The following is a 25,655-nucleotide window of genomic DNA, read 5'->3' as shown; positions in this document are numbered from 1 at the left end:
TTTCACAGGTTTCTTTAAATTTCCATTCATACCAGGTTTTTGTATGATGTAAAGAACAAGTACTTTTCCAATCAATTTGGTGTAGGGTGTTAAGAGCATGATCTGAGAGGCCTGCTTCACCAAAGTTGTTAAATTTAATGTGTCATTTGTGTTCTTTTTTTTTACGGATATGGATTGTACATCCAATCTCATCAATATAAGGTAAGTTACAGCTACAATAAACTCCAGGGTGAGCCAATGGGGGTTCAATATGTTTTTATTTATTTTTTTATTTTATAGGTAGTTTAAAAGTGGCATTAAGATTATAATGGTGCAGAATTCTATAAAATTTTTTTCTGATATCCCTTTAATGTATGGAATAGCTGGTTTTATTGTAATGTATATTATATATATTTTTTGATGAAGTTTTATGAAGAACTTTATTGATAGTATTTTTGTTATAGCCATTATTTATAAATGTATTGCTAATAATTTATAATTCCTGCTTAAGAGCTTGTTCATTAGAGCAAATTGTCATAGCACTGTTTTTGAGGGTGTTAATGACTCCATGTTTTTGCATAGTGGGCGACAAAATCAATGTAACTTTAGCATACTATGTAGATTGTAATGTAGTTTGTTTCTTTGTATATTTGTATATTCGAGTGTGACTTTTGTCACGAACTGTGCTGCATTTCTCTCAGTATCACAAATGTTCTTTAGTGGTGTGCATTTGGAATTGAGTTGTGTTATTTTTGGGTTACCGAGAACACGAGGTCAGAGTCAGACATCTGCGGCGGAAGAAAAGATAGGTTTCATTATTCGCTATTTAGTATAGTTAAATATAGTTTATACTTACAGTATCAAGTAGGTAAATTGGCTTACAGTAGAGCGTATAACATAGTATTTAGCATTTTAGTTGTAGTAATTTCTCGGCACAATTTAAATAATGGTGGCTGCCACTGATCCAATTACAAATGGTGTGTCACCAAGTCCTCCCCCCATTCAAAGACTATATTTTACATAACATAATAAAGGATTTTGTGGCATGCGAGACTTGTGACATGTATGCATCCCAGCAGTTGGGTGTGTGGCCGGTGAGAGAAGGGGAAGTGCATATATGCTTAAAATGTAGGCAATGGAAGGAATTCAGTGAGTTAGCTGCTACGATATCCGACCTGGTGTAGGATATCATAGCATGTCCAAATGGCATGTCACCAAATCCTCCCCCATTCAAGGACTATATTTTGTGTAACATAATAAAGGATTTTGTGGTATGCAGGACTTGTGACATGTATGCGTCCCAGCAGTTGGATATGTGGCGGGTGAGAGAAGGGGGAGTGCGTATATGCTTAAAATGTAGGCAATAGAAGGAATTCAGTGAGTTCTATGCTACGATATCCGACCTGGTTGCGTCAGGAGCAGGAGATTTTCGAGAGACAAGTAATGTGATAGGTGAGAATAACAAGCAGCGAAATATGAATGAAGAAATAAGAATGGGGAGTGGAAGGCTTAAACGATTGTGAAGTTTTCGGAGATGGTCATGATTGGAAGGAAAGGATGAATGGTGAGCAAGAGTGGCTAACTTGCAGAGAAAGATAGATGAGCTGAGTGAGGTGTTGCAATGTCTCAGGAATGAGATGAGAAGTATGAAAGATTAGATTAGGTGAATGAAACAGATGAATGCAAGGCAAATCAGAGTAGGAGTGAGAGAGAGTTATGGGAATGATAGAAGAGGAGAGGAGAGAATAGAAACAGTAGAAGAGGGGGGGGGAATGAGAGAGAGGTATGAGAATGATAGAAGAATAGAAAATAGGAGCACTAGAAGAGAGGGAATGAGAGAGAGAGAGAGAGAGAGAGAGAGAGAGGTATGGGAATGATAGAAGAGGAGAGAATAGGAGCATTGGAAGAGAGGGAATGGGAGAGAGGTATGGGATAGAAGAGGAGAGAATAGGAGCATTGGAAGAGAGGTATGGGATTGAAGAGGAGAGAATAGAAACAGTGGAAGGGAGGGAATGAGAGAGTTATGGGAACGAAAGAATGGAAACAGACAGAGAGAGAGAGAGAGAATGAGAAGAATGCGAGGAAGTGTTGAAACCAGGGATAGAGTGATGCCAGGACAGCAGGTAGTATGGAAACACAGAGTGAAAGAGTTAGAGGAGAGAGAGAGAGAGAGAGAGAGATGCAGGTGAGCAATCAAGGAATAGAGTGGTAAGAGCTGTGATGCATGTTGACTCCATGATGGTGACGATATTTCATTATCTGGCCACACAGCTGCCAAACGTTGAACACCTTCCTTAGCCACCTGAACAAACAACATGAGTGCATACAATTTACTATTGAAATTGAAAATCAGAACTCACTTCCTTTCCTGGGTACACTGGTCACACATCTTCCCTCTGGCAGTCTATCCTCCACTGTTTACCACAAGCCTACATATACTGGCCAATATATACATGCTAACTCATGTCACCACCCTTCGTGAAAACTTGGAGTCATTAACACTCTCAAAAATTAATAGAATTCTGCACCATTTTGCAAGAAAAAATTAATTGAATTCTGCACTATTATAATCTTAATGCCACTTTTAAACCACCTATAAAATTAAGAAACATATCCAACCCCCATTGGCTCACCCTGGAGTGTATTGTATCTATTGCACCCGTAACTTACCTTGTATTGGTGAAACTGATGTACAATCCCTATCCGTAAAAAAAAAAAAAAAAAAAAAAAAAAAAAAAAAAAAAAAAAAAAAGAAAGACATTAAATTTAACAACATTGGTGAAGCAGGCCTCTCAGATCACGCTCTTAACACCCTACACCATATTGATTGGAAAAGTACTTGTTCTTTACATTAGACGAAAACCTGGTACAGATGGAAATTTAAAGAAGTCTATGAAATTTTGATTAACCATCCTAATCTTAAAAATAATGATGACATAAAAATACCAAGAATTTGGATGCCACACATTCAGTCTGTTTAGTTCTTTAAGTTTCCACAAAACCTGACTTCAGGATTCTGAGTAATTTTCTAGCTTTCACTGACCACCATCCATAGTGTTTTGTTTAACTTTTGTGTGAACATTCTTTCACCTTCTCTTTTTGCATTCTAACAACATTACTATTATTATTAATTTTTACTCCAGGGGAAACAAGATTTTGTAGTGTTTTGATGAAGTACTCAAGTTCCTTATCATAGAACTGCCATAAAAAGTTATCTGCTTATGCTCTTTCTTTCATTTATTGGCTTCAGTCAGACCTTTTGCTTTTTATTTTATTTTTCTGTTCTTAGTTTGACTGAATCCTTGCTGTTTCTGCAGCCTTTCAATCTCTTACATTATTCTCTGAAGGACTACATATAAGCATGCTGTTTCTTTATTCAGGTCTTCTACGTAATCCTGTTCTTACACCACCATACTTTCAGTATTATCACTGATATTTACATTTCTGGTCTTCTATCAGTACTCTCTACTCTAGTATCACATGATTTGTTCTCTCTCCGCATTCATTCTCAAAACATTTATTGCACACTCACTCACAAGTTTCACTCTCCTTCTACAAATCTTTCAATTAAGAAAGTTGAAAGATTTGTAGAAGGAGAGTGAAACTTGTGAGTGAGTGTGCAATAAATGTTTTGAGAATGAATGCGGAGAGAGAACAAATCATGTGATACTAGAGTAGAGAGTACTGATAGAAGACCAGAAATGTAAATATCAGTGATAATACTGAAAGTATGGTGGTGTAAGAACAGGATTACGTAGAAGACCTGAATAAAGAAACAGCATGCTTATATGTAGTCCTTCAGAGAAAAATGAACTTTCTTAATGAATACATTTACAATTTTGCTCTGGACAAAATCTTGCAAATTTAGCTTGTCCAACAATGACTTCTTTGCTGCCCATTGTTCTTCCATCTATAGGATGCCATACTAACAATATATACTTTAAAGAAATACAGCAATCCCTCGATTAATGCACCTAATGCATTCTTTACAATGGGCATATTAATCTAACACACACTAATCGAATATAATAACCTATGGGAAAAAGTATAATTCGTTCCTCAAATTTCTTTTTTGACTCGATGTTATGTTTTATAAAAGAATTAGGTTATGCTTGAGGTTATACGAAAACCATGAAACTGAAAGACAATATAACATATTCAGAATATAAATTTATTATTCTATTTCTTAACAAAGAATTGGGCTAACTTAATTTGGAGGGCATTCTGTTTCTTTTTTTCATACAACTGACAGTATGGCCCTATTGCCTCTTCTGTAAATTTTACTGCTTTTCTCTTCATGAGGGTCAGTCTCTAAGCATTGCTGCTTAAAAACTTTGATTGTATGAAAAATATTTTCAAATCATTTCTGTGAAATCTCTTTTGGCTGACTGTCAGTGATTAAATTTCTTTATATTCTTCAGGATCTTCCTGCTGTGCATCTAAATTTAGCAGGTCGGAATCACTCAATTCCTTAGAATGAGATTTAATTAACTCTTGGATGTTATCATTGTCAATTTCATCAAAACCCAGTTCACACCAAATGTTGGCAATTTCCTCAACAACATTATCCATTTCATTTGAAGAGCCTCTAAAATCATTTGCACAATGTGGATGAATGCGCTTCCAAATGGCTTGCATATTGCTAGCAGTAATTTCATTCAAAGATTTATGAATATTTTCAATGGCAGATTTAACATTACATTTTTTCCAGAATTCTACTAATGTCATAGAATTCTCTCCAGATGTTGCTTCTATTGCCTGTGTAAATGGTCTTCTCAGGTAGTATGCCTTAAAGGTTGCAATAATTCTGTGGTCCATAGATTGTATGAGAGAAGTTATATTCAGTGGTAAAAAAAATCACTTTAATGTTCTCACACACTAAATCAAGAGAAGCAGGGTGACCAGTGCATTGTCTAAAATAAGCAGAGCTTTAAAATGAAGATTATTTCATTTGCAAAAATAACTTGTCAACCACTTTCAAATAAAGCTTTAGTAATCCATGTTTTCTTGTTATATTTCCAAATAATGGGGAGTGCATATTGATTAATGCCTTTGAGGGCCCTTGGATTTTGTGCCCTATAAATTACCATGGGTTTTAACTTTAGATAACCTTTGGCATTGCAAACTAATAGAAGAGTCATTCTATCCATTGCAACTTTATAACTAGGCTGAGATTTCTCTGATTTGGCCAGAAAAGTCTTGGAAGGTTCGCTTCCAAAAAAGCCAGTTTCATCGACATTAAATATTTGTTAGTCACAATAGCTCCCTTCTACAATTTTCTTCAAAATCTCTGGATAATTTGCAGACACCTCCTTATCTGTACTCGCAGCTTCACCTGTGATTTGAACGTTATGTAGGCTATTTCTCTTTTTGAAATGCTCAAACCACCAGCACTAGTATGGAATTCTTCTTCCTTTCCATCATTGATAGCCCTTTCTTTCAAGGTTGAAAAGAGACTTCATGCTTTTGATTAGGCCAGATCAGTGCTTAGCTGGAACTGTTTTTAATTACAATCTTCGATCCATGTAGAAAGAAGTCTCTCTAATTCATTATAATACTTTGATTTCGAGTGGTCTGCATACATGATAAACTTGAAAGAACTTTACCTTTCTCTTTGTATTTAGCAGCTTTGCTTAAAATTGCACTTATAGTTGATTCACCCATTTTGTGTTTTTGTGCTATCTTTGCTCTGGGCTCACCTTGTTCATTTTTCTTTATTATTTCAAGTTTTTCTTCCAGTGAGATTATTTTTCGAATCCTTTTCACACTTCCGCTTTTTTCTCACCAATTCTTTCACTCATGATTAAAAGTCGGGAAAATACTTGAAAATAAAAAAGTAAAGAAAACAATTGCCAATGCTGTGTAATTAGCAGACAACATAAATTTTGGTGGTAAATTTGGAACATGGTGTGCATGGAAATAGCATAGCATGCAATTAAAAAATAACTTTGTAAAATGTTTTAAATTGGTAACAAATTATTTCATCCTGGTGAGTGATTTTTTAAAATAGTTAGCCATAAAAAAATGTATAGATAGAAAAATTTTTAAAATCTGTAATAACATTTATTTTTAAGATATATATATGTGTAATAAATTTTTTAACTTGGGGATATTATATATTAGGATAACCAAGTTATTTTATAAACTTCGTTATTTTAACTCCTAATCCCAAGTATGCAAACAATTAAGTTTGTGCCTGAAACAAAGTTCAAGTCTAAAGATGGTACAACACCAGGGCAACTCATTGTAAAGGTGGGTAAAGCTCTGATCACTATTCTTAGTTTTTTCCCATAATGTAAAGCACATCTTACTAGAAGATGTATACTGCAATGCATTATGGGTGGGGTCACTACCCAGACCAGTTTCAACCTTTTTTGAGGTCTCCCCAGTGAGTAGCTAGACCCTAAATACCAAGGTTATAGTAATACGGAGCCTTATCAACTTTACCTATAGAAGTTGCAACAAGGTGTTTTTATTTTTAATAAAAATCTCTAGAGGAGATATAACTTCTATAGATAAAGTTGATAAGGCTCCATTGATAAGGCTCAACTTTACCTGTAGAAGTTGCAACAAGGTGTTTTTATTTTTAATAAAAATCTCTGGAGAAGATATAACTTCTATAGGTAAAGTTGATAAGGCTCCGTATTACTCTAACCTTGGTATTTAGGGTCTAGCTATTCACTGAGACCTCAAAAAAGGTTGAAACCGGTCTGGAGGAGATATAACTTCTATAGGTAAAGTTGATAATGCTCCGTATTACTATAACCTTGGTATTTAGGGTCTAGCTATTCACTGAGACCTCAAAAAAGGTTGAAACCGGTCTGGGTAGTGACCTCACCCATAATGCATTGCAATATACATCTTCTAGTGAGATGTGCTTTACATTATGGGAAAACACTAAGAATAGTGATCAGATCTTTACCCACCTTTACAATGAGTTGCCCTGGTGTTGTACCATCTTTAGACTTGAACTTTGTTTCAGGCACAAACTTAATTGTTTGCATACTTGGGATTAGGAGTAAAATAACCAAGTTTATAAAATAACATGGTTATCCTAATATATATATATAGGTGCACTAATAGAATTTTAGAGGTGCATTAATTGCATTTGGGTATAGAAAAAAATGATGCACTAATTGAAAACACACCAATCAGAGACGCATTAATCAAAGGATTGCTGTATACACATTTTACATAGGTCTAAAATACTCAGTCTGTCTCTCACACTTATGAATAAAATAAATGTACAATAAATTAACTTGGTATTATTAGCTAAAATTTGATAAAAAAAGACTTTTTTGCCCACGTTGTTTTGAATCGATTGGTTCATCATGCATCGTCACTGCATGATGAACCAATGACTATTTATCTTTAAGAGCGTTAGAGAGAGATCCTTATGGAAATGATCAATTTCTTCATCTGAAAGACTGGAAGAGTTAGGTGTATACTTTTGTATTATGCTCAAGTCAAGCTTCTTATTGATTTTCACTCTAAGACTTGTAATTCTTTGGGACTGGTTTAAATTCAAGAATGTAATTTTTTCATCTTTTAAGGACCACAATCTCTCCTAGTGGCATGTAAAATATACTTATTTCAGTAATTTTTTCTTCTATTTTCTAGTTTTAGAATGTCCAAGTGTATCCTAATTTATTTATAAATAAGGTTTATACACCTCTTCTTCTTTTTCTTCTCCTTTCAAAGTTCTGGCATTAAAAATTCAATGTTCAATTTCCTTATCATGGTATTCTTCACAGATGTCTAGAAAGGACCTCTCATCTGGATTTGAGTCAGTTGTATCATTAGTCTGAGAAGTTGATATCACATTCAAAATAACATGCTCATTTTGGCTTTGGCTGCTGCAGCTTCAGTTCATGTCAACTCCATTTCTTTAAGGAGGATATTTGGTCAGTCTTCCTACAGTGACTAGACATCTTGAGATTCAGACTACCAAGTAAAGCAAATGTGGAAGAGACGCTGACTCCCACAGCATGAAGCAAAACATTGTAAAATAAGAAGGATTCATCCCTAGCCCTTAACTATTCTAATAGCATCTCATCACAAACAATCTCACGACATTCCTCATTGGCTAAATTGGCATGATAATGCGATTGGCATAGTTAGTATTACAAGCAGTATGAGTGACTATATGAATGATGCAGTGGAAAATGAAGAGAATCACCAGATGGTAATAGAAAAGATAGTGCACTTTCATGGAATTCTTCACAGAACAAAACATGAGAATGAATGGTTGGAGAAATGCCTGGCAGATCAGAAGCAAAAGAAAGGGGAGAAAAAACAGAGCATGAAAGAGGGAAAATGTGAGAATAAGGATCAGATTTTGTATGGTGATTCATTGATGCATTCTTGAAGGACTTATTTCAGGGACTCAAAAAAGAGGCAGACCTAGAATAAACTGGATAGACAATATAAAAAGTTGGACTGGTGCTTTACTTACAGAGCTGAAAGCAAAGTATCAATCAAGGATTGAGTGGAAGATTTCTGTAAGGAACATTTCCTAATATCTACTCTGTGGTCCTTTATGGACTGTAGGATGATGATTATGATGATTCATTGATAAAAGAAGCCCTTGAGGAGAGTATGAGTAAAACTCGGACTTGTGATGAGTGGTAAAGCTGATGAAAGTCTTGATCATTACGCAGAATGAATGCTCACTTATACGTATACTTTTAGAACGCATTCATATGCATTTCACTGATGTAACTCTAGTGATGTTATTTATTTCTGAAAAACTTGACACAAACTTTCTTTACAAGATTCTTGAAACTACAAAAACATTATAATTTGCTTTCAAACACTAATGTTGTACTTATTCTTTCACTTCGGGCACATTTAAAAAAAAATGGATACCACACACAATGGAAACTTTGCTAATGAAGTCCTAAGCGTCGTCTGCTTCTGTCACGACTGCAGCGCCTCCTCGCCACAGTACACAGTTTAAAGAGAATTCGCAAGTCTTTGTGACAAAAATCTTTACAACTCCCTTTGGGGGAAGCACATCCATCACAGGAGTGTCGATGTTGCATCTAAAAAAAAAAAAAAACTCAGGCGAGTAATTGACTAAAATACAAGAAATGAGGTTAGAGCTTTATGGTGCGATGCAGCTCCCACACACACAAAAAAAACTATATAATTATCATTAACTAAACATCAAGAAAATATATAATCATTATTAAGAAACAAGCCAATAACATTAATTAATCATATCAGTTTTTAATCTGGAAAGGGCATCAGCATTACCATGACGACTACCCTTTCTATATGTAACGGTCAGATTATAACGTTGTAGGGCTAAAGCCCATCGGGACAACTTGGCACCATGAGGGGCACTTTTAGTTAGATAGGTCAGAGGGTTATGATCTGAAATTACCTGTATTTCAGCACCAAATACCCATGTGTCAAACTTTTTCAACACCTCCAAGACGCAAAAAGCTTCCCTTTCAATGGTTGACCAATTCATTTGACAGGAATTTAGTTTCTTACTGAAGAAAGCAATGGGCAATTCTTTTCCTTGTTCGTTGTTTTGAGCTAAGCATGCGCCAATTGCTGTTGCTGATGCATCCGTATACAACTGGAACGGCTTGTCGAGATCTGGAGTATGCAAAGAAGGCATTTTTATAAGCTCTTCTTTGAGTTTCGTAAGAGCTTCATCAGTAGTTCAAGGAATGTTGTTTGGGACACTTTTCTTAGTCAGATTTGTCAGTGGTAATACAATTTGGGAGAATCGTGGTATGTAGTCACGGTAGTAGCTAGCCAGTCCAAGTAGACTTCTTACTTCCTTCTTTGTTGCTGGTGTCGCTAAACCTTTTATAACCTCGACCTTCTCTGGGTCCGGGGAATGTTGACTGGATCCAATCAAATGACCTAGGAACTTCACTTGATTTTTCCCGAATTCGCATTTTTCTAGGTTTACTGTTAAACCCACCTCTCTTAATGTTTTGAAGACTTCATCTATATGGGTGAGATGTTCAGACCATGTTTTAGAAAATATAGCCAAATCGTCGATATAAGATTGGCAGTATGCCTTATGAGGTGCTTTATCTAATGATTTCTGGAATGTGCCTCCAGCGTTCTTCATTCCAAACGGTAAGACGTTCCATTGATAGTGACCAGAATGCGTCACGAATGCGGTGAAGGACTTTGCTTCCTTTTCCATAGGGATTTGCCAATATCCCTTGGTGAGGTCAACTACAGTGATAAATCTTGCTTGTCCTACCTCAAATAATAAATCTCTAGCTATTTTCATTGGATAAGCATCTGGAATAGTAAAACTATTCAGCAATATAAAGTCAATTTTCTTAGCCACACAAACTACGGGATGAGCCCATTCACTGACACTTGGCTCAATGAGACCCATATCTAACAGTTCTTTGACTTGTCAATCTACTTCCTTTTGTAGAGTGATTGGCACCCTATAGGGTTTGAGTCTCTTAGGGGAACAGTTCTCTGTAACTTTGATGGAGTGTCCATCAACTTTGGCATGACCAGGTTTGGAACTAAAAACATTGCATATTTCCAGAGGATGTCAAAAAGTTCTTGTTTTTGTTCTCCCGTCAAGAGAGCTTTCATATCCTCAAGGTGTTTCCTAATATCTTCAACTGATTTATTCATCTTGTCAGCAGGTGCATAGTGGAGTGTTCCGAAATCTTCATCTAGTTCTAAAAACTAGACCGACATGATTAATTCTTTGAATATATGGTCGAAGCTTATTTATGTGGAGCTCCCTGATACTTCCATCCTTCATCTCAACCTTTGCAGAATGTGTTCTAGTAAGTTGGACGACTGTAGCAGGTCCTGTCCAAGTATTTAGAAGCTTGTGAGAGGATGAAGGTAACAATACTAAAACCTTTTCACCAACAATGAAGGATTTTTCTTTAGAACGAAGATTATATCTGGAGGAGTATTGTTCTTGAGACCCTTTGGCATTCTCGGATGCAATTTCATGAGCTTTTCTTAGATTTTCAAGAAGCTCTTGTAAATAATTTTCAACCGAGCGAGAGGCAGCGGTTGGGATGACTCGTCCACCAGTCCAAATTTCTGTTAACAAAGATAAGGGGCCTGGAGGTAATCTTCCATATACCAACTGGAAAGGTGATAACCCAGTAGTGCTATGTGGTACTTCTCGGTATGCGAATAGAAGATAGGGAAGATGTAAATCCCAATTTTTTCCATGTTCCTGTATATTCTTATTCCTCATCTCTTTTAAAGTTCTGTTCCAACGTTCAACAGTGCCCATACCCTCAGGATGTCCTGGAGTGGAAAAACGTGGAGCTATGCCTAGCAGATCTTCAAAAACTTGAGTGAGTTTAGATGTGAAATTCATACCTTGGTCGGTACAGACCATTTTAGGAAATCCAGTCTGAGTAAAAATCCTCATTAGAACGTTACATGTAGTTTTAGCACTTATTTCCTTGACAGGTATGGCTTCGGCCCATCTAGTGCATAAATCAACAGCACATATTATGAATCGATGTCCTCTTCCCGATGGAGGTTCTAACGGTCCGATACAATCCACGCTCCATCTCAAACGGAGTTTCTGGTCTGACGATAGGTCATATGGGGATTCTATCTCTATATGTAGCAGTCCTTCTCATTTGACATTCCTTGCAGCTTTTGCAATATTTTTTCACATCTTGTTTAATGGTAGGCCAAAAGAATGAGTACTTGATTCGCTGACGGGTTTTCTTTTCGCCGAGATGGCCAGCAAGAGGGATTTCATGTGTCATCTTTAAGACATTTTCTCGTTTCACACGCGGTAGCACTACTTGTCTAATATTCTCGCCATAAATATGTTCGTTATGAAGCAGAACCCCATTGTCAAACGCATAGGAATTTTTCTGCCTTTTTGCCCATTCAAAACACCTTCGATGCGTCTCATCATCCTTTTGAAGTTTGCCAAATTCGAATTTTGTTTTTTCTGGTATACACTCATTTTCTGCACCTGGTGGGGACTCTATCGTACTTACTGCCAATGCTGTACTGGTTATTTTCGAAGGCATGTCTTCGTCTTCATCATCTTCTGACCGTTTATCACTTAAATCTTTTGATTTCAGAACCAGTGTCTCCCAATGATGACTACTCTTATGTAGCTCGACGCTTTCGACCAGCATTTCATAGGCAGAGGAGCTCAGTAGCAGATCGGTAACCAGTCTTCTTGAGACGGCACAGGTGACTGGAACATTACCATGTAAATTATCATCAATTTTCATTTCAAAAATCCTTAAGGGTGTTATTTCATTTTCTCCGAAAGCAGAAGATATTTCTATCTTACTTTCTCCATCATGGGGCGTATCTGCCACTAAATCTTCGCGCACTACCGATATTTGCGCTCCCGTATCTATTATTCTATTTAAAACCCTACTTCCACATTTGATTTTGATGACCTTCAAATCATCTACGTTTCGATCAATGTCCACTGATTTGGATACTGGAAGGGAAATTTTGGCAGTCAACACACCTGATTTATCGTCATCCCCAGTGATAGAAGTTTGAACTAGGTTACTGTGTGCTGTAGTAGGAGTACCTGTTGATTGACTATTTTTCATACAAAACTTGGCGATATGACCTTCCCTTCTACAAGTAAAACAAGTTGGTTTGTAGTGAGGCTTGTATGAATCATCATTTCGCCGCGGCTGGTACCATCTCGGTGGACTTTGAGAGGGAGATAATAACTTATTCTTGAATGTTCGCTCAGCAGGTGGAGTATAAGGTCTAAACATTTCAGTAACCTTGTCCTTCGGAATAGCTCCGATGGGCTTCCTTGATGTACTACAAACACTGTCGTATTCGTCCAATCTGTCAGCTAACTTGGTTGGAGAAACGAATTTTGCCCAGTCGTCTAAGAGATGTTCTCTCACTTCATGTGGTACTTTCTTCTTCAGTTGATCCGTAATAATTAGATCTTTTAACCCTTCAAAATCCTTGATATCAAGGCCACCAATCTACTCTTCGAAATAATTAGTTATTTCATAACAGAAATCCCTCCAAGATTTTTCAGCAACCTTTTGGTGCATCACAAACTTTTTTCTGAAACTTTCAGGATTCAGTCTAAATCCCTTTAGTAGAATTGTTTTAATATATTCATAATCTTCGCAATTTTCTTCTGACTCTCTACCAATTAATTGGACAATCTCAAATGGTAACAAAGTCAAGAGACATGATATCCAGTCTTTAACATCTATTTTTGTTCTCTTAGCTTGTCTTTCAAACAGGGATAGGTATATCACAATGTCATCCTCTTGTAATCTAAACCTAGGCATTAGCTTAATTAGTTCAAGACAATATGGTTTATTGTCACTGGATACTGGAGTTGAGGTTGGTTGAACACGTGCTTCAATTTCCAGTTTCTTCAACTCGAACTCCATTTGTTCTCTTTTCTGTTGGGCTCCCAATTCATCTTTCCGGCATTGGGCTTCTAGTTCTTTCTTCATCAGTTCTTCCTCGAGTCTGGTACTAATAATCGTCTCCAACATCCCTTTAACAAATTCTTCTTCATAAAATTTACTTCCCGTAATAATCATTTTAAGATCTATCACTTTCATTTCAACAGTTAGCTTCTCTCCCAGTTCTTCAGCCAATTTACGTAAATCTTCCTTTCTACCTTTGGCTAAATAAGCCATGGTGCTAAACAATAACTCTCTTTACTGATTAAAAAAAAAATCACCCTTAAAAAAGAATCAATTGCAATTTTTTTTTTAAATACCCAAAAAGAGATGTATACATTTGGCGATTATGGGACTCATAATTAAATTCAACTTATCATTTGTAAACATAGATAAATCTTACAATATTATCAGATAAAAACTTCAACTACACAATTTACTACACTTTCAAATACACAAATATATATATATATATCTGTGGATATATAAAAACAAAACAAACAAAAAAATAGTTCCGATTTTACACCGCTACTATATAATAACTGAAATCTCGAAACAGAACTATCAAAACAGTATGCAAAAATTAATTATGATAACACTGCCGTGTTCTTTCTCTGGCGAGAAATCACAAGTACTTACTTTTCCAAGATGGAACTAACATGCAAAAAGGACAAATCGGTAACTGCAGAACAAAATAAATTTAAAATGGAAAAAAAAAAAAAAAAAAAACTATTCTGATTTATCTGGGACGAAAATATAGCTTGAACACTGGCATGTTTTTCATTTATCCAAACTGTTGTACTACTGTTCCAGGATGGAACAAAATTTGAATACTGATGTATTCTTTCTCTGGCGAGAAATCAAAACTACTACTGTTCCAGGATTGAACAAACTCCGAACGCCATTTTTTTTGTTTTGTATTAAAACAAACTTCCGCCCAAATAATCAAAATAGAACTCTAAAACATGGGAGCATGTATTTACATAACGAATTGCTCACACCTTGTAGATCCTGTCGGCTGCGCCAGTAAAACTCGGACTTGTGATGAGTGGTAAAGCTGGTGAAAGTCTTGATCATTACGCAGAATGAATGCTCGCTTATACGTATACTTTTAGAACACATTCATACGCATTTCACTGATGTAACTCTAGTGATGTTATTTATTTCTGAAAAACTTGACACAAACTTTACAAGATTCTTGAAATTACAAAAACATTATAATTTGCTTTCAAACACTAATGTTGTACTTATTCTTTCACTTTGGGCACATTTAAAAAAAAATGGATACCACACACAGCGGAAACTTTGCTAATGAAGTCCTAAGCGTCGTCTGCTTCTGTCACGACTGCAGTGCCTCCTCGTAACACAATTTATATAATGTGGCATTTCTATGGAACTTAAAATCCGCTTTATGCGATGGTAAGCTGTACTTCTGGCATCAGTATATATAAACTGCAATATCCCCTTCATCCCACAATCTACGTTACACCTTGTGTTACTTAGCCCACTAAAGTTAACAACCTGGGGTGCTACATTTTGCATAATGTAATCACTCTCCCACTTACTAACCTGAAGGTGGCCTGGATCCATTCTCGCCTACATCCTTCCCCAAACATTCTAGTTTCCGTTGCTCTGCATTTCTGCACTCTCACTGTACAACAATTTCTCAAGACACCTGACATCAAATCCATTCAGATGCAAGCTTTCCAACTTATATAAATTCTTCCTGTCAAACGAGACTCAGATCACATAGAAAAAGTAGGGTTAGGTTCCGAATTCGTTTTTTTTTTTAAGATTATATACACAATGACATATCCAACAAAAATATTTTTTTATTTAATTCAGGTAATTCATGTAATATAAGAAAACAAATAAACTATGAAACGAATACATAGTATAAAATTATAAATTGTACGTAAACTTCATTGAACATAATACATAAATGTTTTAGTCAAAATAAAATAAAGTATATATTTTAATCGTCATCACTCTCTTCAAAACTAAGATTTTGTAGATGTTGTTTATTTATGCATGGCCGGACATCGTCATCACTTGAAATCTCTTGGACATAAAGAATTAGTATAATTCTCATTGCATACTTCGGCTGGTTTAGTTATCAAGAAGTCAGCAATAAGACCTTGATTACCACTATGCTGCAATTTTTTATTAAGTTCATAATACAGAGCTAAACAAATATCCAATTGTCTCGTGAATTTTCTGCTGCTCTCCATTGAGAGATCATTATCCATAAAATAACTTTCTTGTCAAGTTCAATCCTTCTGCTAATTTCTTTAAACTGAATTCTTTAACGGATTCATTACAATCAGAATCTTTGGCAGAACTTTCCCCGCCATTTGGTTCGACTTCATCTATTAATTGTACCAGTTCCTCCTCATTTAAATCTATTTCCCCATCAATTAATTCACTATTGAAGAGATTGGAGCACTTATGAAGAAGTTCGCGAAGATTGAGTCTCATGTGCTGATCGAAACCGAATGTATCATCATCTTGTTCAATTGTTACCTTGGCAGTTTAAAGTGGGTTTATCCCTACAAACTCGTATAGCGCAAAAGCGCTGTAAGTGGCCATTACTATAAAAATAATTTTTTTTTACATAAAAAAAAAGCATTACATATTGTATGTAACTCACCAACAAATAAAGTGCTCAGCTTGAGATTAACAACTTATGATTTTTAATACGCTTTCCTGGCAGAAAACGAAGACAATTTTCAACAATAAATACTTTATACGGTAAACATGCATGCTAAAGGATATTTCCCCTAATATAAATTCGCTACTTATAACTACATATGTGATATGGGCAGATGCAAATTTAACGAAGATAAAAATTTGATTTTTAAGTTTGTAGACCGTCTTATATCGAAACCGTGTTGTATAAGTACTGTGTTCAACCAGAATTACTACAATTTGTAGACAGCGTTATTTCCAAACCGTGTTGTATAAGTACTGTGTTATACAAGGATTACCTGTATTTGAAATAAGAGGAGTTTTGGGCATTGGTTAGAACAACTCTGCCAAAGGTTATAAGCATTAGTGAGTCTGAGGATGATATGGTCATAGGAATAGAATGCAAGGGATATGGTATCTTCAGAGAGGACAGAAAGAAAGAACAGGAGGGGGGGGGGGTTTACTAATGATAGCAGAGAAATTAAAGTCAAAAAGAATAGAAGTACACCAGGAATTCAGAGGGCTGTTCATTTGAGACTATCTGGTGTGAGATAGAGGCCAACAGGACTAAATATGTAGTTGGTTGTTTCAATAATCCAGGAGGTGTAAGGGAGAATGTAAATAACATGCATTCACAAATTAGCATCATTAGTACAAGTCAAGTAAGAGCAGCACATGATGGAGGGGATTTGGGGTGGGAGAGTATTGAACCTGGTCATAGGATCAGAAGAGCTATCCATAACCAACATGATCACATTGCCTCTGATGGTGAAAGTGACCATGCAGTCTTGACTTGGGAAATTGTAAAACAAGAGAAATATTCTTTCAAGAAGGGGTATATGTGGAACTACAAGGCAGATGATTATGACAAGCATAGGAAGAAGCTTAAATTTGTGCCATGTCATAAAACACTGGATGGCAAGGATGTTAGTAGTTCATGGGATAGTTTAGGATCATCTAGAGGAAGGAGTTTTAAATTGTATACCTAAGGTAAGGAGAGTTAATCAGATAGGAATTAGATGGATGAGTAATATCATTAAGCACGAACTGCAGAAGAAGAAAATGCTGTGGCAGGTATATAAAAAGAAGGGTGACCAGCAAACTCATGAACAGTACAGGGCTCAAGCAAGAAAGGTACCAGCATGGCAAGGAAGGCAAAATCAGGTTATGAGAAGAATCTAGCCAAGCAAGCCAAAGGAAATTCCAAAGCGTTCTTTCATTATGTGGTAAGTAAGAGAAAGAATGACTATGGAAGATTAACCTAAATGAGTGATAATGGTCACAAGGAGACAGAAGCAGATAAAATAGTTGCGTTACTTGAGTGACCACTTTGCAAGGGTATCATCCTAGTGAGGTTACTGCTTTAACATGTGATGGACACTGATGTGGGAACAGAGGTGGATGAATTGGAGGTTCTTAGGATATTGCAGAATCTCACTGTAAATACAGCTGTGGGATTAGATGGGATATTAGCTAGAGTTTTGCAAGAATGTGCAAAGGAACTGGCCATTGCCTTTGACTAGGCTGTTTAATTTAAATCTCTGCTCTGGTAGAGTTCCAAGGGAGTGAAAAGAGAGCAAAATAATTCCCATGCATAAGGGAGGTTCTAAGACTGCAGTAGCAAATTATAGACCAATCAGTATCTCAGGCATTGTTGTAAAAGTACTAGAAAAATTGATCAAAAAAAAAAAAGCATTCAAGAATGGGTAGATAAAAACGTGATACTGTATGAAGGTCAACATATTTTGTGAAGGGTTGGTCATACCTTAGTAATTTACTAACATTTTATAATAGAGTAACAGCTGAGTTGGATAAAGGAAATGCTACATGATGATTTTGCTGGAATTTGCAAAGGCATTTGACAGAATACCACATGGAACTCTGTTGTGCAAATTAGAACAAATGGGGATGGATATGACACTGGTTAAGTGGATAAGGTAAGGTGGCTGCTAGACATATCAAAAAGTGGTATATGGAGGAGCAGAATCTTGGTGAACAGGTGACTGGTGATGTGCCGCAAGGTGTGCTGGGACTACTGCTGTTTAATTTTGTACATAAACGATGTGGGAAATAACCTGAAAGGAAATATTCATTTGTTTGTTGATGATATGAAATTAGGTAGAGTAATAGTTAATCAAGGCAATATGGAGAGCTTGCAGGACAATTTAAATAATCTGTCAGTATGGGCAAAGGATAATAGGTGTCAGTTTAATGTGGAGGAATGTAAAGTTATGCATTTTGGAAAATAGATTACAAGCCGTGTATCATATTGATATCACTGTATTCCAGGAAATAGATGACGTAAGCTAGAGATTTTGTGATGGGGGTAGACAGAGTTAAAGTTTAGAGGACATAATTGCTAAGGTAGCCCATAAGATTACTTGGCTATTGAAGAACACACTAACATGTAGAGATAAGGAAGTTGTTATTCCTCTTTATAATGCCATGATATGCCTATATCTTGATTACTGTGCTCCAGTCCGGTCCCCTGGGTTTCTTGGGGATGAGGAAGCAGTGGAGACGATTCAGAGACAAGTGACCAAGATGGTGAATTACCTGTGGAATGTTGCCTGTGAGAATTAGGTTGAGGGTGTGTGTGTGGATTGCAGAAGTTGGTTGATAGGAGAAAGAGAAGGGATATGATAGAAACATTTAAGTTGCTTAAAGGGTTTTATAGGATTGATGCAGGGGAAATGTTTTAGCACTTGGCTAGAGGGACCAGAACAAGGAGTCATCCCTGGAAGTTGAATAAAGGTATGGTTAGTAGGTGTGTGAGGACTAGATTTTTTGCTTGAAGAGTTGTGAATGAGAAATGAGTTGCCAGAGTCATTTGTGAATGCTTTGCCTGTTAATTGGTTCAAGGAGAGGTATGATAGATTGTGTTTCCCATGATGAGTCTTTGGCTTCTATGAAGGTGTCCATAAAATAATAATTGTTAAAAATAATCTTAATCTGGGAGTGTTATGGAATGAGAATTTGGAAGGGAGAGATGGTGGTCAAGAAGTGTTTGAAGAAAGCAGTATCATGATGTATACCCAGAGTCAGAAGGATAAATCAAAACATATCCTTCAAAGCAACATCAACCTTGGTATCACTTCTGGCTCCCACTGATGAGACCTCAATAAAAGTCGAAACCAGTCTGGATAGTGATCTTTCCCATGATGCATAGCATTATACATATCTGTAAGGATGTGTCTTTGCATTATAGGATACTAAGGCAAATTATGTGAAGTCATTAGCCTCTATATATGAGTTTCCCAATCCTGAAGTTACTTCACACCCAAACTTTTGTTTGCTTACACTTGGATAAAAGATTAAACCAAGAATATAATTTCTTGGCATCTTTAATTTACAGACATATTTAGGACCATCCATTTTACTTTGTGAAGTTGAAAATGCCGTCCAAAAACTAAAAGCACATAAAGCTGCAGGTATATATAATATCTTGGCAGAATGGTTGTGGACTCTAGATGGACTGAAATTCCTAACAGAATTATGCAGTAAGATATATGAGATTGGATTTCTTCCCAAAGATATTACTACTCAATTTTTATTCCAATCCCCAAAATATCAAAAGCTATGAGATGTGAAGAAAGCAGTTCAGGACAATTAGCCTCATCAGTCAAGTATCAAAAGTTCTCTTATGTGTTATTCTTGAAAGAAATAAAAGAAAAATATATATAGAAATAAATGATACACATATTGCCTTTAAAGAAAATGTAGATACAAGAGAAGGTTTTTTCCAACATCAGAACCATCATAGAAAGATTTAGAAAAACAAAAAAGATGTGTGCCTCTGTTTCATAGATTTCAAAAAGGCATTTGACATTGTTCAACATGAGCAATCAATTGACATTCTTTCGAAAATAGGCATGGACAGAAAAGACATTAGGCTAATAACCAATCTTAACCAGGAACAGACTGCATCTCTGAGAATAAATGGAGAGACCTCAGAAGAATTTCCAGTTCAGAAAAGTGTGAGACAAGGTTGCGTCTTGTCTCTGATTCTCTTTAACCTATACACAGCAGAAATATTTAATAAATTAGTAATCTCAAAGGAATCAGTGTAGGAGGCAGAAATATTTTTAACCTAACACACACAGATGACATGTCCTTCTAGCTGAAAACAAATATGACTTCAAGATTCTTTTAGATGAAACCCTCAAGTACAGCGGACAGTATGACATCAATTTTAACTTTAAAAAGACAAAAATGATAATTTCAAGAGAAAAGGAAATACCAAAAATATACATTAATATAAAAGGAAATAAACTAGAACAAGTGCAAACATATATATATATATATATACCTCAGACACTTGATCACAGAGAATGGAAGGACAGAAGATGAAATTAGGATTAAAATCGCAAGGTCAACCTTCAGTAATATGAAAAGCCTACTGACATGTACAGAACTAAATTTGAAATCAAAACTAAGAATCTCCAAATGTTACATATGGTCCACATTACTATATGGAGTAGAGACATAGACATTGAGTGTGAAAAAACTGAAAGCATTCAAAATGTAGATGCTACAAACAATTCTGAGAATATCATGGAAAGACCAAAAGACAAATGAAGAGGTACTAGAAATGGTAGGTGAAAACAGAAGCCTAATAAAAGAAATTAAAAAGACAAAAGTCAGCTATTTTGGATATATTCATAGACACAATTGCTTACAAAGGACACTTCTTGAAGGAATTATTGAGGGAAAGAGAAGAAAAGGAAGACCAAGACCAGAGTGGATGAAAAATATAGATGAATGGACCGATCTTTCATACGAGGAATGTAACAGAGAGTCACAGGACATGCTGGAGATGCATGGTAGTCAATCTCCTGGAGAGAGAGAGGACACCTGAAAAGACAAGGCATGATAGGTATTGCATGAAAAATCCCATTAAGGATGTGTGAATAATGGATTTTTCATGATGAGTCTTCTGACTCTATGGAGATATGTGTATAATAATAATAAATCATTCAGCATTGCTGTACCCTTTTTGAAGATGCTAAATTAGTAAGACTTTTCTTATTACTTCCATGTGAATTTATGCACATATTTATGTTGACAAAATGGATGGTCCATGTCCTGAACAGAAACCCTACATACTGTTATTATTAGTTTTGCTATTTTCCTAGAACATTTTCTAGATATCTGAGATTCATAACTTTTCCTGTTGCTTTATGTCAACTCACATCTCTAGTGACTCAAAATATTCCTATCTGTATTTCCTACTAGAACTTTTTGTAGTAGAAAAGTACCCATTTGCAGTTATCTGCTATTCAAAGAATTTTATCATGTGTTTAGTGTTGATTACTATATCCTCTTATAAAATAATTTGAGGAATACTGCTGGAACTTAGTTCTATGAGATAATACTAGTTACTCTTCTAATGAAGGGTTACAGTAGTAAGATACACATTGTCTTTTCATTTCCTTATCAGTCCTCATGGACATATCTTTTTTATATATGAGCAGGCTTAATATGTCATCAGCTTTTTTTCCACAGTCTCGTTTGTAATGGTATTAGAAGTGGTAAGCTTGTTTGTAAGACTTATAAAACACATAGTTAATATATTATATGTGCCTCAGAAATAGTTTTCAATACAAGTTATTACATAAACTTAGTATTATTATTACGTGACACCTCCAAGGAGTCCAAAGACTCATCGAGGAGGGTACCTACTACAACTCTCAGTCTCCACCACTCAAATCCACCAACTACACTGAGCCACATCATCTACACCAATGGCATCTACTGCCCATCACCATGACTAGTATTTTCAAGGACAATCACAAACATCCATGACCATGACTGGATTCGAACACGCAGCCTTTTGACTGGAGAGCGGATATGCTAACCACTTGGCCAACCTGGCCAGCTTCATTTGATAACTTCATTGTCCTGACATGTATCCTCGGGTGATGTACAGGATATTATGATAGTATTACATGAAAAAGTTATATATCATTATTAACTTCCTATTGACAATTTTTCTCTAAATTAATCTGTTATGTGTTAAGAGTCCAATATTATCATATCTTATATTTCTCTCTTCTAAGACACTATCAATCCATCTAGAGCTTGGTCTTCCTCTAAGTTTTTTCTTGCCATCTTTTCCTCTCCCATTCTGATTAAGTGGTGAACCACCTGAGATTAGCTCTGCTAAACACATTCCTGAATGCTAACAACATCAACTTCTTTACTTATTTACTCATTTTTAATATGAAACTACCATTGATACCATCTGTTCGCTCTCCTAATCTTTCTCTGAAGTCTCATATTTGTAGTCTCCATTCTTTGATCAAGTATTTTATTTCTAATCCAGCTCTCAGATCCACAGATGCTTAAAGGTCAAGCTAATTGTGAGGAGATCTTCACATAGCCTTTTAAAGAATGCAAAGAAACTGACCAGAGCTTCTGCAGAGTCCTTACCTTGTGGTGTACCTTATTAGGTATCTAGTGCTGGCTCGAGGGTATGTGGTGCCCCTAGGCAAGTTTTATCAATGCATTGTATGACAAGATGGGCATCATAAAATTCTTTATTGTTAAAAGCAGTTTATAGTTATTGCCAAAAAAAAATACGTATAGAGCATTTGGGGGGGGGGCACCAATGCTTTGATTATTAATATTACTTCAACTAATACTATTACTTTTTTTTTAACGATGTTAGAGCCCCAAATTGCACCCCTAGGCCGGTGTCGCTTGTGCCTAAGTCTAGAATCGGCTGTGTAGGTATCTTCCTGGATATTGAACAAATTGGGGTGGGCTGCCAGTTTGGGATCTAGCCAATAAAATTGTATTTGTTGGCTTAAACCATAATGCAAAAATGATGGTAATACTTGTACATAACTCGTAACACAAAAGTGAAACACTTCTACAGTGCATATCTTATAACTAGGGTTTCTGAGTCTCTGCTATTTTTCTGATCCTGTTATTCAAAACATTTTTTTTCCAAGTCTCAGGAATTCCTGGGACTACACATTTTTGCTCATGAATTTTTTAAAAAAAAAATATTTATTATTTGTTATATTTTTTTTTATAAAATGCGCTAACAACTTTTAAATTAATGATATGATTAAAACATAGTAAATTTTCAACTTGAGTTTTGACGTCCAATTTCCTCATCCTCACCTGTTGTTATAGTCAATTTTTTTTTTTCAAAATGATTCCAGATTCTTGCATTTGTAAATCCACAATATTCTGAATGTCATTTGACAAACATTTTCTGGGTATATGATTCTAAATTAAAACTTTTTGTGACATCTAATGAAAAACAATACTGAAAGATCTTTCCAATACTGGTTCACTCATCCAGGTAAGGCTAAAATGGTGATCTTATTCCATTAATTCTTGATATTTGCTCTTATTTTTTATGGCCTATCAAAATTAAATTTAAGATATTTGACTTCTTCTTTGCTAATATAAAATTCCAGTTCGAAATTGATTATTGTGTAAAAGAACTATTGGCAGTTGTTCAAATTGAGATTCCATCTTCAGCAACAACCTAGATACAACTGCACTTAATTGTCTTGTTTACAAAAGTTTAAAATTGACTTATCAACCTTACTTCTTTTTTGAGCTACTTGAAAGTTCTGCACTTTCCTCAGTCCTTCTTTTACAATGTGATTCATGCATACATTCAAAATGCCTAATTATTCAACTAGTGTTCTATTGTACATGAAATATGCTTTGGACAACAATTGCACTGAGTTGTTTCCTCATTTTTACATTTTGAAATATTTTTAAATTTAGGATTCATTTATTTTCATTTTGAAGCTAAAGTGAAACAATTAAAATGATAAAATTAAGAAAAATTAAAATGAAATTTATAAATGCTAATTTATTGCAGTCATTAAATGGTTTTATTAATTTGTAATAATATCTGTGCATTGCTGGAATATTTAGTTGAATAACCTGAGGTATATATCTTGGCAAATAATTGTCTGCTGTTGATGTTTGTGTGATGAAAATGATGATTGATCTAAGGTTAATAAATAGTTGTACATGATGCTTATTTTTGATTTAAGATGTTCATTTAATATAAAAATTTGTCAACAAACTTAACTGATATTCCAAAGATAAAATTTTATTAGTAATTACCAGATATTAGTAGCCCTCTTATAGAAGATAATGCTTTTAAAATAAAAATTCTTTTAAAAACATTCAGTAGTGTAAAAAAAAAGTTGTTTAAATATCAGAATTACTATACTTGCTTTAATTCTGTGCTTGTTTTTTGTAATAAGGTTTATGCATTTGTCAAGTTTTATGATAAACAGATTTAGGGAATATGTGATGATATTATAATTATAGTAATAGTACTATATTATATATAGTAATCATATATAATTATAGTAATCAGTCATGTTACTTGTCAAGACTTCAACATTATCAGATAGAAATGTAAGATCTGATAATGTTGGAATCTTGACAAGTAACAGACTGATTTGGAGGAAATTGTAGATAGGAAGTTAATAATGATGTAAATTTTTCATGTAGTACTATCATATCCTGTACACCCCTTGAGAGTACATGGCAGGAATTTGATGATGATAATAGTACTGTAGTTATAGTCAGAGCAAATATACAACATGTAAACTATTTATTAAATTTTTATTTAGAGTCATCCTGAGGTGATAAAAGCCGGAAAAGAAGCTCTTGAAAAATATGGAGCCGGTTTAAGTTCTGTTCGCTTCATTTGTGGTACTCAGGTATGTGTGTGTGTGTGTGTGTGTGTGTGTGTGTGTGTGTGTGTATGCATAAGATATAATGAAAACCAAGTTAAATTCGAATCATAAAATATATATATATATGCATATAAGATTTAGTGAAAACCAAGTTAAAAGTTAGGTGTGATCTTCACTTAGTATCTTCTTCTCTTCTTGAGTATTCTGCAATTGAGCAGGTTCTTTCAGTAGCAGAAACTTTCCTTCCACTGGGCCTAGATCATCTTCATTTACCTTCTTTATATCTTCTAACGGCAACTCATTTGGTCTATTTTCCTTGTCATATAGATCTTTACTGTATTCCTTCCATCTCATTAGGATTTTATCTTCTTCAGTTATGATTTCTCCATTCTTATTTTTTATGCCTCTAGCTAGAATTCCATTTCTCTTGTGATTCATGCTTCTTGCTTTTTCATATAAAAGATCATACCTTCCCACTCTCTCATAATTTTCCATTTCTTCACATTGTTTTTTAAGCCAATTTTTTCTACTTCTTTCTGCTTCCCTTCTCAATTTGTCATTCAGGGTTCTATATTGTATTTTCCCTTCTGGGGTGTCTTTATTTTTCCATTTTCTTCTTTCTTCCATTAGAGAAATCATCTCATTAGTTATCCAAGGTTTTTTTTAATTCTTTTAGCTCTTACATATCCAATTTCTTCTTCTGCAATCTTCTTTATTTTCTCTTTAACTTGGTCCTAATTCTTTTCTGGATCTTCAGTTTTGGCAAAACTTGTTTCCTCTAATTCTTTCTCCAATCTATTTCCAAATTCCTTGGTATTTTTTAATTTCTCCAAGTTGCATTTTTTTCCTTTACATAGCTTCTTTTATTTTCTTTAGTTTCACATTTATTTCTATGAATAGTAGG

General features: G+C 35.2%; 1 protein-coding gene across 1 annotated transcript in view; it reads left to right on the top strand.

Annotated features, from left to right (window-relative positions):
* The window catches only part of Gcat (Glycine C-acetyltransferase), a 443,581-nt gene that overhangs the window by 58,127 nt on the left and 359,799 nt on the right, over positions 1 to 25,655 (top strand). Inside the window, exon 3 of the mRNA XM_090401262.1 lies at positions 24,686 to 24,775. Coding sequence (XP_090257388.1) covers positions 24,686 to 24,775 — 90 coding nt within the window. The remainder of the gene's footprint in view (positions 1 to 24,685; positions 24,776 to 25,655) is intronic.

This window comes from Typopeltis vanoorti, chromosome 12 (assembly GCF_054136105.1).
Source record: "Typopeltis vanoorti isolate ZY-2024b chromosome 12, IOZ_Tvanoo_1.0, whole genome shotgun sequence".
Classification (NCBI taxonomy): domain Eukaryota; kingdom Metazoa; phylum Arthropoda; class Arachnida; order Uropygi; family Thelyphonidae; genus Typopeltis; species Typopeltis vanoorti.
Note: the sequence above shows the minus strand (reverse complement) of the source record. Positions and strands in the feature narration are given on the sequence as shown.